At 40.2% G+C, this 19,469-nt stretch overlaps 1 protein-coding gene across 2 annotated transcripts in view; it reads right to left on the reverse strand.

Annotated features, from left to right (window-relative positions):
- Nucleotides 1-19,469, reverse strand: part of PDE7B (phosphodiesterase 7B) — a 361,787-nt gene that overhangs the window by 22,909 nt on the left and 319,409 nt on the right. For both annotated transcript variants that reach the window (XM_004587262.2, XM_058672140.1), the window contains 4 exons: nt 17,599-17,662; nt 15,412-15,507; nt 12,952-13,052; nt 11,509-11,640 (listed from right to left, as the gene is read on the reverse strand). In XM_004587262.2, coding sequence (XP_004587319.1) covers nt 11,509-11,640; nt 12,952-13,052; nt 15,412-15,507; nt 17,599-17,662 — 393 coding nt within the window. The remainder of the gene's footprint in view (nt 1-11,508; nt 11,641-12,951; nt 13,053-15,411; nt 15,508-17,598; nt 17,663-19,469) is intronic.

The following is a 19,469-nucleotide window of genomic DNA, read 5'->3' on the forward strand; positions in this document are numbered from 1 at the left end:
GGATTGCTGTGGGGTGCAGCCAGTGATAGCCAGCACCCATTGACGGGGGGGCAAATGAAATTTGGCTGTGTTCTCTACCCTCTGTCCTGAAGGTGAATCCTAACAGCAATGGAATGTTAATTCCATCCTCAACCACTTCCCCCACATCCTAAATTAGCCAGGATGTTGGAAGTTCAATTAGTCTAGGTGTTTTTAGCTACAAGTCCAGTTCCTGTTCCTGCCATCCCAACGAGCACTAATCAACTCCTTAGCCCACAACACTTAGGTATTCACTCCTGCCCACCTGTGACTCACCTATCAAACTGAGAGGGGACGGTATTGCATTGTCGTGTAACCACTCCCCTCACAAGCCCCTTTAAAAGGCCCATGAAGCAGGGTCTATCGCTCTGTTTCTGGCCAGGTGTTTCTGTTACTCTGGTACCTCGACTCTTGGCTGACCCAGGACAGGTAATCCCCTGAGCATGGTCCCTAAGTACTGCTTAGAAGAGGCAATGGTTATAATAATGTTGTTTTTGCTTTGTGTACTATCTGGAGTTTCAGGAGGGGTGAGGCCTAGCAGTAGTAGAATGTGGGCAGAAAAGCCAGGAAAAGGTGAATGTCTGCAGCTTTGTAAGTGTGTCCAGGTTATTCGTTGCATGTCTCTTAGGATAACTTATATTGTTGGGGAAGCTGGGACATAACTCTTCAGCTTAATGGATGGACTTAAGGATAATGACCATTTGTTCCTTTGGGAATTATGATTCATTGGATTATGATTGATTGGATTGCCGTATGGACTTATGATTTGCTATTGTGCTCTATTATCTCCAAGCTTAGTTAGTAAAGAACTCCTTATTAAATCTTAGACATGACTGGTGTGATCTCGCTTGCACCCTGCAACAGGATCCCTATCACAGAAATTAAGTCTGATTTCTAAACTTAGCACTCAGTGTCCTCTGAAAATTGTCCCAACAATCAATGTGTTCCTATATGTTTGAGATAGTTATTTCTCTTTTCCTACAAATCTCATTGAGTCCGAATAAATGATACCACATTACAGGTCAAGCATCTCAGGCAAATTGCTTTAGACCAGAACTGCTTCAGATATTGGATTCTGCCCCCTCCCCCCAGTTTTTGAATATTTGTATGGACATTATTGGTTGAACACCACTCACTGGAAAATCTGATATCTAAAACCTCAAAGTCTGAAACAGCCATGCTTCAGTGATATTACAGATCTCTGAGAATTTCAGATTTTAGATTTTTGGCTTAGGGGTTCAGTCTGTCATAAGCCTGTAAGTTATCAACATGAGTATGACTTTGTTACTACATGACGGTATCCTTTTTTTCCACACCTGTGCATGCCTCCCAAGGTGGCTGGTGATCTTAACACTGCTTTCTTTAGATGTTCTTTTCAAAAGACTGCCTGTCTTTCAAAGTCCACTTCAACCACTCTGCCTACAAAGCCATCTGGGATTCCAATACAGAGAGAATTGCTGTTCTTTGAGTTCCACACCTTTTCTTTTGCATTTCTCGTCAGGCTTTCCTCAAGTTCTCAGCCCTGTTGAATGTATCCTGTTGACATGTATTGAGTTACATATGCACTTCCTTTTCTTCTTAATACATTGTGAGCTATGAGTAGGATGCCTCCCTTGTTTCTTTTGTATCCACCCAACCCAATACCTTGCACAGCTTTCATAAACATGCTAGGAAAGTAATTGAAAAAAACGACTTAGCTTTAGCCAAGTATATTGAGTACTTACTAGGTTTTAGAAAGTGTAGTAAACTGCAGGAGTGCACCACTGAACTGAACAGAGAAGGAGCTAATGGTGGCAGCGGTGGAGAGGGACAGGCAATACACATAATCTATCCTTATGGACGAAGTTGTCTAGCTTATGGGAGGATAATAAATGCATAGAAAGGGGGTAGAATAGAGCTGAACAGCAAGGATTTGAGAGCTACTGGCGTGGTAGCTGGTAAGGTTGTAAGGGTGAGTTTTTAGCAAGGACTTGAAGATAGGAGGGGTCCAGCCATGCTGCAATGTGGAAAAAGTGTTCTAGAGGGACCCACGGAGGAGCTAATAGCTCTGAGGTCAGTATTGAGTGGGAGAGAAGAATGTGAGGACATGAAGTTAGAGAGGAAACAAGGACTCTGACTCATCTGTAGCCTTCTGGCCATTAGAAAGATTGTAGGGATTTGGGGAGAATCAAATTATGACTTACATTTAAGCAAGATCACTTTGGCAACAATGTTGAAATTGTTATTTGGTGGGATGGGAGGGCTAAGGAGAGAAGCAGGCAAGGGCTGTCATTCTTGCAAGAGAAGATGGAGGCATGGATGAGCCAGCTGGCAGTGGAGGTGGTGTGAGGTGACTGGTTTCTGGGTCTGCAGTGGGATCTCTGGGATTTCTGGCTTGAGCAATAGAGTGGCCTGATTGGTGAGCAGGTGGTCGGGGAACAGGTTGGGAGTTTAGTGCTGCTGGATGTATTGAGTTTGAGATATTATCAATCATATGGAGAACATGTTGTACTTGTGCTTAATCACAATGATAATAATAACAAATGGAAGATTCAATAGTCACACGGGTAACTATTCATGGAGTAGAGGGAGAACATTACATGAAGGGAAGGATCAAACCAATCAGTCATTTAATGGTTTGAGGCTACAAGTTAAGCCTGGGTTACAGTAGACTTCTGCTGGTTCATTCATTAAATATATTTTCCCTTCCTCCTTGCTACCAAAATCTCCATTTTTAGATAAGTTCATGGCTATCCAGGATAAAGACAATTCTCAGCTTTCTTTGACCATTAGGTGGAATTATTTTGGTAATTTCTAGCCTGTTACATAGAAGTAGAAGTGTTATAAGGGATTTTCAGGAATGTTGTTTAAACAGAACTGACTCATTTAAGAGAGACCTCTTTTGTATTCTTCCATTATACCTCATAAATGCCTGCCACAACCAGGGCTGGGCCAGGCTGAAGCCAGAAAGTCAGAGCCCCATCTGAGTCTCCCATGTTGGTGACAGGGATTCAACTACTTGAGCCATCCCTGTTGCCTCCAAGGGTGTGAATTAGCAAGAAAATGGAATTAGAAGCTGAGTCAGATGTCTACCCCAATGTAATGCATTTTTACAGATGAAAATCTTTTGGGGTTTGGACCTGCCAGCAAGGCCCTCCGAGGTCGCTGAGGGTGAGGCGACGGTGTTCCTTGGCCACAAGAAGCACCAGGGACAAGTTGGTGACGAATGTCTGTTTATTCAGCCCAAGTCCCAGGTTTATAAAGATCTGAGAAAAGGGAGGGTAAGAGGGCATTTTCAGGTAGTCCCTTTACCCAATGATGACACTGTGATTAGATGAAAGGCACGCCTAATCCTTTTGACCTTCCAATCATATCAGAGGTCACATTCTAAATACAGGGTTAGAGGTCACACCCTAATCCAGGGCAGACAAACTCTAGGTCACACCCACCAGGTAGCAAGCAGAGACCCCGGGATGATTTTCCACAAAAATCTTTTATGGTCATCATATTTCTCTTCAACAAAAGTTAGTACATTGATGTGAACATGTGGTCCAGCAATTAGAACACCAGTTTGAATGTTTATATCCCATCTCAGAGTGCCAAGTTGTAGTCCTGGTTCTACTTTGGATTCCAGCTTCCTGCTGATGTGCCCACACAGGGAACCTAGGTTGAGTCCCTAGCTTCTGACTCTGGGCTTCCCCAATCAGCCATTATGAGCATCTGGGGAATGAACCAATAGATGGGCGGTCTCTCTCTTTCTCTCTCTCTCATTCTCTCTGTTACTCTGTCAATTAAATGACTAAACAAACAAACAAACAAAATCGGAAACAAATCAATTTACTGCCCTGAAAAACTCCAGCCAGTCTTTTCAACACTTTGTTCCTCCTACCCTCCCTCCTTTCTCCTAGCTACGACTTTTTTTAAAGCATACAGATTGCGATTTTAATTAAACAATTCAATATTAAATTGTTATTTTAATGAAAAAAACCAATATTAAGTTCGAAGCACTAAATATTTTCCCACTTTTTGAATTTAAAGTGCAGTTATCAGTGACTAATAGTTTAAAACACATATATGGGAGCCAGTGTTGTGGCTTAGCGGGTTGAACTGTTGCCTGCAATGTTAGTATCCCGTATGGGTGCTGTTGTGAGTCCTGGCTTCTCAGCTTCCCATCCAGCTGCCTGCTAAAGGGTCATGGAAAGAACGGAAAATGGCCCAAGTGCTTGGATCCTTGCTAACCACATGGGAGACCTGGGTGGAGTTCCAGGCTCCTGGCTTTAACCTTGGCTGTTTGGGGACATTTGGCAAGTGAACTAGCAATGGAAGACATTCCCCCCTCACCCCCAATCTCCATCTCTGTTTCTGTCTTCCCCTCTTTCTGTGCAATCCTGCCTTTCATTTATTTATTTGAGGTGGCACTGTGAGAATAAATGAACGAATGAATATTTATTAAGAAACATAAGTATTCTGCAAGTTTGCAAATTAAGTTATACTTCAGAAGAATAAAAGTGTATTGACAGTGCGTTAATTTAAGAGATACTAGGGAAGTTATGATACTCCAATGAAAGGAAACTTCTGATATTCTGAGCTGTTCCTTTCCATTTTATAGCTGGTGCAATATGCAACAGGATGCATGTATCTCCTTTGCAAAGTAGACACAAGGTAGTTGTGAGAGGTGAGTGGAATCGCAGGACTAGCCTGTCTGTCTTGGAAGCACATTCTGGGTAGGTCAGTTTAAGGACCTGAAAACGGGTTCTGTTAACACCATTGATGCCTGTGTACCCCTTGGGAAGGCTGTGTGCATCCCCACTGGCTCCCATGCCCCCCTAAAGAGCTGCTGGCATCCGTGACTGCTCTGGAGAGAAGAGAGCTTATCACAGGCATCTCTGCACCACAGCAGGTGGCATGGTGCCACCTCAATGAATAAATATTTGTGCAGTGGCTACTGATTAATTCATTTCCCAAACCTCAAAGTTCAGGAACTGCAAAAGTTTAAAGAACTTAAGCAAAGCCGGAGAGTCTTATTTGAATTTTGGGTCAAAATCTGCTAGAAGGGCCACTCGGGGATCTTCAGATTTGAAATCCTTACACTTTGGAAGAAGCCAAAGAGATCTTTCAAACTGTTACCACAATTGGCTCCTTAGAATTCACAGATGGCCAGAGTTAGGTGAATGGCTCCAGAAGTGACATGCACTCAACAGCTTATGTCCAAAATAAGATGAAATGAGATTGTTGTAAACAATTATTAAACTGAACCTAGTGAGATAGCCTGGTGGTTAAATCCTTGCCTTGCACGTGCTGGGATCCCATATGGACGCTGGTTCATGTCCTGGCTACTCCACTTCCTATCTGGCTCCCTGCTTGTGATCTGAGAAAGAGTGGAGGATGACCCAAAGCCTAGGGATCCTGTTCCCAGATAGGAGAACCAGAAGAGACTCTTGGTTGAAGAGACTCTTGGTTTCAGATCTGCTCCACTTTGGCCATTGCAGTCATTTGGGGAGTGAACCTACAGATGGAAAATCTTTCTTTTGGTCTCTCCTTCTCTCTCTAATCTGCCTTTCCAATGAAAATAAATAAATATTTTAAAAAATAATTTTTAAATCATTGGTACTCCTGCATGGTAAACTTTTGGTAAAAACAAAAATTGACAATCGGTGGGAGTAGCTACTAAATATTCCCTGATCACCAGACTTTCATTGGATACTGAGGAAGCAACAGTGAACAAAGTAATGTGCCCAGAGCCTTAGTGCCTTCTGGGGACATCCTCATTTAATCACTTACTCTAACAGTAAGAGAAGACTGTGAAGTCATATGGGGGGGTGCACATAAGATGGATTTTTAGAGAAAAAGGAGGCTTCCAAGTAGAAAATACGTTCAACTTGATATGAAAAGGATGTGCAGGTTAGAGAAAAACCCAAAGATACAGACACTTCATATAGAATATTTGAGTAAAACATTCTAATAGTGCATTTGATTAAACTTGGCAGTGGGAAGAGCACACACGAACAGGGGCAGTTGTTTCATTGTCATTTTTCTGTGTTTAGAAATGATCATTTGCTGATGTGCTGCATGTGTTGCTTATTTTTGAGCTCCCCTGGAAGAAAGCACCTACGCGTACCTGTGTTGTTCATCCTCTTTATTTCCAGCTCCTGCTCTGAGGGAGGCCTTCCGTGTCTGTTTCTTCAGTGAATAAAGGAATGAGTGTTGTTTGGGAAATGGAACACAGTTCAGACTGTTTGAGGCATGGAAGCTTCATTGAGTGAGGATGGAAAACAAGGCTGAGGGTTGGGGCAAGCATAGGTCAGATCCGAGTGGAGTTGGGACCCTGTGTTAAACCATTTGGATTCAATCTTGTGTAACAGGTTTTGGGAAGGCACCTATGTGGCTGGAATTGGGTTCTGGCTGCACAGTGGGGAAGGGCTTGGAGTTAAGCATGGCCGAATGTAGATAGGAGAGGTAAGTGCTTTTACCCTAGACTAACAGGGCTCTGAGTGGCAGACCCTCCTTTCTAGCTTTCACAGAGGTTCAGTGACTACCAAAAGTAACAGACACTCTGTGCAAATGGATCTGGAGAGCTGTACATAAGGGCAGAGAGGATTCCCTTTTAAGTTCCTTGATCTCAGTATGTTTGGAACAGTATGTCAGGCACCGCACCTGTCTCCCTTTAACAGGTATCAGTTCAGCTATTTGTGTTCCAATGATGAATGTGTATTGGGGTCTGAAACTCTACATCTTTGTGGTCTTAAGCATAATCTTCATCTTAAACTTGATAGAGTAAACTTCTACCTTTGTGGCAATAAAATCCATTAGGATTTTAATCTAGAAAAAAAAAAAAAGCAAAACTAATTTAAAATGTCTAAAGAGAAACCTTTAGTTTCCTTTTCCTTTAAGTGATCAACTACTGGCCAGCCTCAGAACAATCCCATTGCCCACCAGTAGTGACACACCTGGCGTTTAACACAACACCGACAGTTTTTCAAATCCAATCATGAAACTATTTGTCAAGGGGAACCAGGCAAAACGGAGTTGCTTTTTTCCAAGGCAGCATTGAATTGTTTTTCCCTTGTTGATTAAAATATTTCAGATGATGTTGATACACCGAATCTGGAATCAGAGTTAATTGCAGCTGTGAAGTCCAGAGGATATGCGAAGAAAACAACAGAACAGCCTCTGTTTTCATTTTTAATTGCTCGTCAAACAAGAGGTGCCGGTTGCCTCCCTAACAGGTCAAGTGGTTTCCCGGGCAACGCAACAAGAGTCCAATCTTGGGGGGTGATTTCAGAAAGCTAGGAGCTGTTAGAGTCCTGAACAAGACTTCTGCCCTGGAGACTAGGGCCTTGCCTGGCTTTCTGCTGGCTAGTATGTCTTTCTCACTTGTTTGATCTGTACCTGCCCAAGAAACTGCTTCAAGAGCTAGGAGTGTGGATCATAATTTGCTGCCCATGTTCAGTTCAGGGTCAGAAAACCCAATTTGAGCCATGCTTTGATAGTTTTAACATTGCCTGCTGAAGACACTCTAGAAATTGTGGAAATTGGGAGGTTCTTTGAGGTCTTTGCCAGTGCTTGTTTGAGGAGGCATAGCACCACGTGGAAGGAACATTGCCTTGGACTTGTGTACAACAGGTGTTTAAAAAGGCTGTTCCCTGAAAGTGCTTGCATTAAATGACTAATGAAAATGACTATATGCTTCTTCAAGATGTTCCAGAATGTAGAAAACATGGTGTTTTGTGAAGTGATTATTTATTATATTTAATTCACCTAGGGTGTTTTGTCACTAATTCATATGTAGTTGGACTCCGTCAGAAGGGATTATGTGTAAATTGAACTGTGATTCCTTTTAGAACCGCAATAACCAAAACTGTATCTGACTTAAGGCTTAATTTGCACGGTTGTTGAGTCTACCTTCGTATTCGTGTATTGAGGAGGTTGGAGGATGGAGGGATGGAAAGCAAAATCTTGGCTCTGTGTCTAACCTGCGTCTTTCATGCCTGTTCTATCCAGAACACCTGGACTGCTTCCAGCTCAATGAGCAAGGTGCCAGGTGCAAGTGCCTGCAACGCCTTAAAGTTGAACTTGGTTGACAGTTCAGCAAGTGAGTTCAGCCCAGACAGCAGACAATAGGAGGGAGCCCTCTGACCTGGCCTTCACTCTGGCTCCCTGGCTGTCTCTTTATCTCAGGGCAGAAGCACAAGCTGGGAGTTATGCAATGATCTCTGTATTTGTTAGAACTAAAAGAGCACAGCCAAGAAAAGGAGGAGAGGAAGCCCTGTTCCATTTTATCTCATCTATAGTAAGTCTGAATTGTGGCAAAGTCACGCACAGGGCGTTCTCAGGGCCATGTAATTCCTACCATGTCCTCTTGATGGGACTTATGTTGACCTAATGTTTGTGTGCAGATGTATAATATTGTCTGTATATATGGAAATGTCTTTTTTTCATTTATTGTCATGGTTAACACTTTCTGAATCTGTAACTCATTTTAAAGTTTGGTGACAATCACAGATCCTCTTCCCAGAAAGAATGCTCCCTGGTAGATGCTGCAAAAATTTGAATTTAGTTTCCTCAAAGCCCTGTCCTGTCTCAACCAACACGTTCTCCTTGAAAGCAAAAAGGCTACAGTTCTAACGATTTAAAAATACTCAATATTCTTTCTGGTCTTGTTCAGCTTATACGTTATGCAACATGACTTGTCCCCATTTTAATTGAAAGACCGGTGCCACCTCCCCATTTATAACAGAGTGAAGATTTTCTGGCACAAGCATGTCCTGTACAAGTAATCTATAGTTATTGTGCAGAGAGCACTATACTTGATCATTGTATGCCTGAGATGTTGATCTGAGAGTATGAGCTGTGCACAGCTGGGTCATGCTCAGCTAAAGGCCATAGGGTTCAGTTCTTCTGTGCAGTCTCTCACGTCCTCTTTTTCTCTCAAGTATTCAAACTATTCCTCGCACTTCAAGGCCCAGTTTCCATGACATTGTTTTCATGATTATTATTATTTTTTTTCTGGAAGCATGTGCACAGCTTCTCTTTCCTATATCTTCTCATTGCACTTCGTTGCAGCTACACATTGCAGGGCCCTTATCAATAAGGTCTACAACTCTCAGTTTCCTCACCAGAACACATTGTTCTTTGGATACAGCAGCTGCTCAGTATGAGCTCCTGGGGAAGTGAATGCAGACTGGAGTTCTAATTCTAGTTGTGTCATGAATTAGGCACTTACTTCAGGAAAAACATAATTTTTCCACCAATCTATTTTTCTCTTTCTGGAAAATGAGTACGATAGGGCCCAGCGGTGTGGCCTAGTGGCTAAAGTCCTCGCCTTGAAAGCCCCGGGATCCCATATGGGTGCCGGTTCTAATCCCAGCAGCTCCACTTCCCATCCAGCTTCCTGCTTGTGGTCTGGGAAAGCAGTCGAGGATGGCCCAATGCATTGGGACCCTGCATCCGCATGCGAGACCCGGAAGAGGTTCCTGGTTCCTGGCTTCGGATCGGCGCGTACCGGCCATTGCGGCTCACTTGGGGAGTGAATCATCGGATGGAAGATCTTCCTCTCTGTCTCTCCTCTCTGTATATCTGACTTTGTAATAAAATAAATAAATCTTTAAAAAAAAAAAGAAAATGAGTACGATAGTAATAGTTTTTGCCTCACCGAGCTATTGTCAAGATTACTTAGCATAAATGCATAAAAATATTTGGTACAATATTGGATCACAGTTAAGTGTTGAGTAAAGATGAATTATGCAATACAATATTCGAAACAAACTTTTTATAATGATTTTTCTTTATCTTGTTTTGAGTCTCTTAACCTAATAATAAATAGGAAGGCATCATACCTTTTAAAGATAAGACCGAAGTCTCGTATTTTTTGGGTGCTTAATTTTAAGCAATTTTTACTTATAATATGGAATGATATTTAGTGGTTGGTTAAGGTTGTGACTATAAAGTAAATCAAAAGCATGTCATTGTAAAAACCAAACGGAAAATCAGAAAGGGAGGAGGACGCAGAGAGGAAGTCAGGAAGGAAGGGAGACAGTGTGTGGGAAGTATCTTCATGCCCTTAAACTGTTCCTATGACATAAATGAAAATTTTTCCCAGTATAGAAATTAGAAGTTAAAGAAAAATTCTTGCTAAAAATATGTAGTGAACTAATTTGATTGATAACTTTTCCCCTGCTGTTCTAGTTACTCTAGGATAGTTGAGACGTCGTTATGTTACTCTATGATATTGGTTGCCTTTGACATTGTCCTCAAAATTGAACGTCATGAATCCTTGGCCACCAAGAAATCCTAAAAACTGGTTAAGCAGATGTTTCACGAGAGTTTTATCATGAATGATTTTTGAACCCCATTTCCAGATTTCTTCCTAGTCAGTATCAAAAGGATCCTATGTTTTCTTACTTGGGATTAGGTCTGACACTTCAGGTGGAGAAATTCATTGCTGGAAGAATTGGTATCTCATTGTGATGCAGTCACACCCTAGGATACAGAAACTAAGTATAGGTGTTTATTCTAGGGGTTTGAAAAAAATTACATCTTAGTATGTCTTTCGGTAACTGCTCAAATCCCTTTCAAACTAGGATTGCATTGACTTGGATTTTGCTCATTTTGGGTATCTGAAATCAACAATGTTTATGGTCAGAGATCAGATTTCATTCATCTTTATAGTTGAGATTCTAGCATGTCAGTTGCTAGGTACAATATAAAACTGTTAATTAAAAAAACACAAGACTACCTGTGGCACTGAAGAAATTACAAAATATGGCTGTATTTTAATGAGATTAAAATAAAAATTACTAAAATATTCTGCACTTCAAAGGTTTGAGTAAGGAAATTAATTTTTCCAAGGAAAACTTTATTATCTGAATCACATGTGTTGGAGCATCTTTTTTTTTTGAGAACTCATTTTTGTTCACTGGCAGTGAGTATTTAGCTTTGCACTATCAATGAAATCCTCACCCATATTTTTACTTTAAGTCTTTCTTTAATATTTGGCAAAATTCCTTTTAATTTCCTGTTTAAAGGAGAATTCACTATGTGTTATTAATATTCTACATGTGAAAGAAATGTTTCATGACCCTAATTCTAATGTATAAATCAATCAGGAGCAGCAGATACTCTCTTAAACTTGAGATTATTTATTGTGATGTTGAGAATTATGTAAATATTTAGATTATGTGTAATGAATGAACTATACAGTTTTTCCGAGTAATGATAAATCTGTCTAATAAAAGACATCGAACAAAGGTTAGAATTGACAGGAAGAGAAAACCTATTTGGGGAAGTCAAACTCATTTTGGTGCAAACTGAATGCTGGATATTCTCTTAAATCCCTGTGATCTCCTTTGGGGATATGCTGGACTGATTGCAAAGCCATGCTCTTTGGATGGGGTCTCCATGACTAAGGCTGATCTGGAGGGAAGGCGCTCTCCACCAGCAAGATTCTGCCTTTAGCTCCAGGCCTAAGGCAATTGACCAGGCTCTGTCCGGTTCCAAGCTGGGCTCCCTTACCTGATATAAATTGGCAAGGTGGTGGTTTGTTTTGATCAGAAATGGCTGGTTCACACCAGGGTGGTCAACATCATGTGCTGCTGCAGCCAGTAGTCCAAGCATGATATCCAGAGGTGTGAGGAAGCTGGCGAGCTATTGAAAAATCAGATTGGAAGGATGGGTTAGTTTCTTGTGAATGGGTTAAGCATTTGTTCTGGCTGGATCAGAAGGAATCACCGGTATTGTTGAGGCTGTCAGGTAATGTTTGTATGAAATCGTGGAGAGAGAAAAAAGAAAGGCTATGTGCAAAGTAACTGAGTGAGCTCAAATGGTGCAACTCCTTCAGCTACTCCTGTCTTCCTGCCGCTACTATTGTGTTTCGTTGCTGTAATGGCATTGCTTGTTGGCCATACTGCTTATGCCACGGAGAGAGGCAACTGAGCCGATGATCAGCCTCCTCACACACGCAACTGTAAATGAAAGGAAACGTGAAGACAAAGTGAAGGACATATTTAAAGATGGTTCTTGCATTTGGGAGGCTGGCATTGTGCACAGTAGATTAAGCCACTCCTACAGTGCTGGCATCCTGTATCGGTGAAAGTTCAAATCCCCACTGCTCTACTTCTAACTCAGCTCCCTGCTAATCTGCTAGGGAAAACAGCAGAAAGATGGCTCAAAAAGCTTATTTTGGGGCAAACTCATTGAAATATACTCAGATTGAATCTTCAACAATTTCATGAAAAAATTAAGAACAGATTTCATGAATTTTTATACCAAAAATTTATCTTTTAACTCAATTATTCCCCACAATTCAAACTTTCTGGCACATCTTCATGCATTTAGTGGTTGATGCTGTGGCAACTGTATAGTCAGTGGCTATTAAATTTGAGCTGTATTCTTGAAATAAGTCATTTTGCAAAATCTTTAAAGAAATGTAGATTATGCCAAGTGAATGTTACATGACCAAGAATGGTGTTTTTGTTTAATGCAACTAGTTTAATGCTGAGACATTTGTGATATTCATAATTCTTCTTGAGCTCTGAATCAGGATGTCAGCTTAGCTCAGGAGGAAGCAGATTTTGAACTTTGGGAAGTTTTCATTGCATTTATCAATCAAAAACCATGAGGTAGGAGACTTCTCTCTCCACTGAAGGCCAGTACTGGTGCTATTTGTGACAAAGGTCTAAGGCAACAGAACTAGTTCTTGGGACTGGCGGAGAGCTCGAAGATACAAATGGTCCTAAAGAAGTCTTGAAAGTACTCAAAACACAGAAGGAAACTTTAGAAAATTCTTATCTTGAATATTCTAAGATTTCCGGAGCTTACTTTAGGACTCTAATATAAATTATTTGCCCCCATGTGAATGATTCATCATGTGACGTTTCAGATGCCTGAGTGATCTGGGGTCTTGTGGGGAGTTTTCATGGCATTCCCAGTTGGTTGAAATGCTGGGTTTCCTCTTACCTTTGGTTCCTTCAGGTAGCAGTGCATGGCCTGGGTGACATCAGCTGCATGGACAGCATTGTGATATGGGTTTTGACTGTGGTAATCTTCCTGAACCATGACTGAAATGCAAAGAGATAAGTCAGCTAAAACCAAAGCAGAATTGACTCAGACTTCTTGAGGGTGCTCTTTGTTTAGAAATACCCATGCTTCCAAAATGCGCAGATTGGGGATTCCTTCAAAATGCACCTAGGTTTGCAGGCTTGGCGGTTCTGCTGACTGTTTTCAGTGGGGGAGGAGGGGAAAGCCGAGGGGAGAAGCCAAAAGGATTTGTGGGCCTCTGGGGATTTCTCACCTCCTTCATAAATCAACCCTTTGTAGCGTTTATGAATACTCTCATTCACTGCAGAAATAAATAAGTAGGAAAATGACAACTTTATTTCACAGCATAGTTTAATTGGTTAAGTTTGTTGCCATTTATGAATAATATGACACAAATGAGGTTTCCTTTCAAAGACCTCTGCTGCATTCGACTACTGATATCCAAAGATTTGATTAGCCTGTGAACATAAATTACTAACTGAAACACTTCTGGGGATCTTCAGGGAGAAATTCAATGTACTGTAGTGAAACAGCTGAGGGCTCCTTGAATTTATTTCTATCTTACTCAAGTCAGTGTCATCTCTTCTACTCCTCCAATCTAAGGCAAAGCTTAGAGCACTGTTGGGACTAAACAGAAAATAGGCAAGACAATTTTGGTTTGCTCTTTACAGAAGCCATTAACTATCCTGTTTAGCTAAAAACCAAGCAACCAATATATTGCTTAGTGTGTGTAGAACGGGCCATATTGTTAGTGTGACCACATTCACTTGGCCTATATTGTCCATTTGGTTTGGAATTGTGGTGTTAATTTAGTTGTCAAGGGCTCACATGTTCTCTCAGTAAATGTATGTATACAAAGCATCTGTAGCAGCACCTCCCTCTTCAGGCAAAACTAAACTTTGTGGTCCTATTCATGGAGATTATTGTGATAAATAAAATGCAACCAGTTTGAGGTTAAGTGGGGTTTTGGAAATGAGTCACGTGGCAGGCTTCAGTATTTCTGCTATGCCTCATACAACTTTACCCAGCAGGTTTGTTTTATAGTTATATTGAAAGCCTCACCCCATCACTTCATCTCTGCATTGGGCAAGTTACTTACTTGCAGGTTTCCTCAATTACAACCCCCATAAAATGGGTATTCTGTAAGGATTACACGTGTTAATACGAACAAGTACTGGGAACCTTTCCTACAGATATAAGCGCCATCCAGGTCTGGCTGCTGTAGATGTCCATTATCATCATTGCCACTGTTGTTTTACTGTCTCTCTCTCTTAAAGAATTATTTATTTTTATTGGAAAGTGAGATATACAGAGAGAAGAGACAGAAAGATCTTCCATTTGCTGGTTCACTCCCCAAGTGGCTGCAACTGCTGGAACTGAGCTGATCTGAAGCCAGGAGCCAGGAGCTTCCTCTGGGAGGCTTTTTCCTCTGCGAGTGCAGGCTCCCAAGGCTTTGGACTGTCCTCTACTGCTTCCCCCGTCCACAAGCAGGGAGCTGGATGGGAAGCGGGGCTGCAGGGACATGAAGTGGTGTCCATGTGGGATCCCAGCACATGCAAAGTGAGGACTTCAGCCACTAGGCTACTATGCCGGGCCCTGTTGCTTTACTCTTGTTGACATTAAATGAACTTTTAAATCTAGAGCACAACCATGAAGCCAGGTGATCAACACAGAACAATGTTAAGTGGCAGAGGAAAGCTTGATTGAGGCTTGGAAATGTGATCAGAAGAATTCCCTGACCAATAAATAAGAACGTGAATAAAGACAAATATCTGGGGCTACTTTTTGTCAAGAGGCCATGATATAGTCAAGTGGAAAGATGGTGGATTTCCATGTTAAATGGACCTGGACTTGAAATGCAGCTCTGTCACCTGGGAATCATTGACTTTGGACAAGTGATGAAAACTCCTTGTGCTTTTCCTTAGCTGTGGGCCACGTGGTTAAATAACATCTACCATTAGGATCTTTAGAAAGAATTTACCAAAAGTGTTCTGTCCTCACTGGGCACTGCACAAATAGTGACAGCTTTTTTTTTTTTTTAAACAAAGTTCTATTGAAAGTTTTCACTAATCGCGTTTTGATTAGATTAATTCAGGCATTTCATCTGGGGTTTTGTAAATGTGTAAGCATTCTGGTATATTTTTTGACATCCAAGTATATTATTCATATATGATAGTTTTCTCTACAAAGTCTTAGCTCATTATAGACTGATCAAACAAAATTTTAATCATTTCATGTGAATAATCCCTACTTTTAAAATTTAAGGTCAGAATATTTTAAAGTAATTTGGTGTCATTACATATGCTATCATATTAAATAGTATTATGTTATTGCCATTGTTTCTAGAAGTTGGGCAAGAAATATGGAAAAAGCACTCACCTAAAAACCTGTGTAAGGTCACCATGTCTAACTTGAAATGGTGAATGAGTCCATGCGTATTAAATAGGTGGCACAGCAGTGTCACCAGGCTGTTTCCTGTAGGAAAAGAGCAACTATTTTAACTCATTTTTATCACTATGGAAATAGCAAAATGGACAGTAAGATTTATAATATCTGAGATGAGATTTATCAAAGAAAATATTTTTTCCTTTGGATTTGGGATTATTTATCAAAAGCCTATGAACTGGTCCTGGATATTTTCATTATTGGCAAGTAAGAGATAACAGACTTGCTCTATACACTATAGGCAAAGGAAACAGTGAGAGTTAAAGTGAACCTGCCTACTGATGTCTCACATATGTATTTGTGTAAATATCTATGTAAATTTATATACACATTCGTGCATGTATGTGTATTTTTAAAGACATGGCTAATGTTCACTTGAAATATGGCTAATCCATTTCCAATTTATTCTTATATTGACATGGGTATCTAAACCACCTTGCTAAGTAAGCACAGTCTATTCTTCCTATGGAAAATCATTTGAGAAGATTTCACTGCAGGTATTTTAAAATCTAAGGCAGCACAGATACAAAATTGAAGTTAGAACTTGTGAGCATTCAAGAAATGTGGTTTACTTAAGAATAATGATTTTGAATTTTAGCAGTATTATTACACAGCTTAAAGCAGATTTCAAAGTGGGCTAAGATGAATAGATGTCTTGAGTGGAAAATGAGATGTTTTCTGAGCATGGTCTTTTGGGGTACAAAATTCAATGGGTCCCTGCAAATTTTTCTGTCATGGGGTTATTTCCACAACTCTCTAAGTTAGAAAGAATTGATAGCATTGCATATGATTTTTGATGATGAAATTAGGAAATGAAATTAGGTGGAAATATAGTAACCTTTTCCCTCCTAGTTATAGCTATTTAAAAATTTCATTTCTTGACATGTGATTGTGTTTGAAGAACTATACTATAGTAATGATATAGGGGAACTCAATGATGGGGGAGGCAATTGGGGAGGGGATAAGGGAAATCCCATGATCTATGGAACTATATCATAAAATAATAATAAAAAGAAGCAAAATTACAAAATAATAGAAAATGACAAATAAATAAATAAATAAATAAATAAAATTTCATTTCTTAACTTCATGTTTGTGTGTGTGTGTGTGTGTGTGTGTGTGTATACGGTTCTTTTAATTTTCCTAAACTCTTACTAGATCTCTAATTAATATAGTGAAAGAAAATCCTTGGGACATGCTCATTGAAAGCCATGATCATGTTTTTTTAACGAAAAGCAAACACCTTCTGATATGTTCTTTTGTTTACAATGAATTCTATTTACCAATATCCACTTCAGTTGAATCGAGCGAAGTGAAATGCAAGCTTGCGGGATCCATTTCTATGTGGCCTGGTTAGCTTTTCACAATGTAAAATTGTTTCCTGGTCTTGGGTTGTATCTTTCTCAATGTCAAATTGTTTGCCAAGTAACAGAACAGTGAAAATATGATGTGTAAATGACTTAAAGGTACATGTCTTGTATATGACAGGACACATCAAAGTCAGCAATACATGTGATGTCATTCCTAGACTTCCTAAACTTATCAGCATTTGTTTAATGGGAAGATGGAAATACAACAGAATTTTATTATTTCCTTGAGGAAGGCTTTTACAGGCATACACATTTAAAAGGTGAAGCCAAGGAGAATGTTTACTTCTTCTGTTAGCTGTAGCCAAGTTTCTCTTTAGTGATCATACTCTTCTGATGACACCAAACACATTGAGCTATACCTGCAAAGGGGTACACTCAGCTCACGTAATACTGAGAAGTCTGGGTAAGAAAGAGCCAAGACTGAGCAGAAGTGCTTTTCTGTTTCTAGTTCTTATCAACTAACAATGAACCCCTACTTTTGGATGCAGCTACAGTAGTCTGCTAGGAAGAATATGATCTCTGGTTTCCAAATTCCTTTGGGATCACCAAGGACTGTGTTAAGATTCCAAGGCCAACTTCAGTCCTAATTCTTCACTGGGGTTAGTTTTCCTTTACCCTGCTCCTTCTTGTGTGGCTGGAGGCTTATTAGACGGGATAATGAAGGAAAAAAAGAGTAGCAGTGTTTAAAAACACATTTTTGTTTTCATGGAACTAATCCCACTTTCAGGGAGAGTTGTTCTGGGTAGCTTACCATTTGTCAAGCGATCAAACAAGAAAATGTCAAAGTCCCACATTCCCACTTTCGAGAGCATGTGCTGAAAAGGCAAACACAAAACAGCACTCAAACAAAGCACATAGGAGACACAAGCATTTACTTTGTGACATAACAAATTAAACACTTAGGAAGTGGAGAACAGGAGCATGCTACTCCCTGTGTACAACTCATTTGCAGTCAAGCAAATTTTGTTCTACACACTAATAACTATTAACACTAACTATATTATATATATATATTTATATATTAATAGCCAAAAACTACACATTAATAACTAACAACACACTATTGAAGGGAAACAGGCTCCAGAGTTCAATCACCTAATAGAATGTGAGTGACATCTCTCCCTGGCTGTGGACAATTCTTGAATTTCTTTGGATCTCCGTTTCTTAATTTGAAAAATGTGCTGATAACATTGCCTACTTCAGAAGGTAGTGAGAAATAAATAAGGAATAAAGTGCTTAGAACAGTGGATATGAATCGTAAGCCCATACAGATTTGGCATCAGTTAAACAATAGCTCAGTAAAGTCTCTGCACTATAAACCACTATACCTTTAAAAGTGAGCTTTTATGACAAGTTTTAGAAATATGAAGCAAAAATGCCAAGCAGATGCTCTGTTAAGTGTGGACTGAATAGAAAATTAACCACTGAAAGATACTGATGGGGTGAGTTGTTGAAAATATTAAGTAGCTTAAAGACCTTTTGTCCATGATAGGCTTACCAGTCTGTTTTTCCTTTGAAAAATGCCCGATGCTAGAATTAGATGGTGCTTTCAGATGCAAAGTTGTAGTGGCTGATTCCACTCCCACTATGGATCCTCAAACTACAGCTTCTTTTTGCACAGCTAGTGACTCAAGAGAATGCCATTGACTATCCCCTCACCCACCTCCTCTGGGCTTTCCACCGTTCATGCTAAAATCCAATCATCTAGGCAGGGCACACAAAGACCTCCATCACACATCAGAAAATGAAGAGCTTTTAGATGCCCATTGAGATATACACTAAGTAGGCTTTTGGCCCAATCTCACTTTACTAAAAGCAGACTTGGATGGAACATTTCAGCCTGTTTTTTTTTTCTTTCTGCATTTCAATTTCATTTTTCTTGAGATAGGGCTGCTTAGAGTAGAGACAGCACAAAAATGCTGGGACACTGAAACTGCTGTGCTGGGATATCCAGTTTTGCTTTTCTGTCAACATGACCATAGTCTCAAGCTTAGGGCTGTTAGAAGGAGAGATTTTCTTTTTTCCTCTTGTAGACCTGCTAATGGAAATTGGTTCTAATGTTACCTGCTGCTCATTTCTTTATGATATATTTTGTAAATGTTGCATGTATTTCTTGACAGTGGGTGGAGAGTATAATATTAAATCAGCATGTGCTATAAAATATTAAGTTTCACTTCTGCTTAAACTGGGCAGTTTCATCCTAAAATTTGAAGCTTTTGGTGGTCTGGGTTAGAGACAATCTGGAAAATTTATTTAGATAGTTACACCTTAATTTCTACTCTCAGTCTGATCAATGCATTGCAAAAACTATTGTAATTGTTACTAAAATTATTTGAGTGGAAGCTGGTATTGTGTTGTAGTAGAGTAAGTTGCCACTTGGGACAGGGTATCCCAATGTTGGGTCACCCATTTTGAATCTTGGCTGCTCCACTTCAGATTAAGCTCCTTATTAATGCACCTGGGAAAGCAGCATAAAAGATGACCCACGTGCTTGGTCACCTGCCATTCACATGCGAGACCCAAAGAGGGTTCAAAGCTTCTGGTTTCAAACTGGTCCAGCCCTGACCATTGCAGTCATTTGGGGAATGAACAAGCAAATGGAAGTTATCTCTCTCTCCACTT

This window comes from Ochotona princeps, chromosome 1 (assembly GCF_030435755.1).
Source record: "Ochotona princeps isolate mOchPri1 chromosome 1, mOchPri1.hap1, whole genome shotgun sequence".
In the NCBI taxonomy this organism is placed as follows: Eukaryota; Metazoa; Chordata; class Mammalia; order Lagomorpha; family Ochotonidae; genus Ochotona; species Ochotona princeps.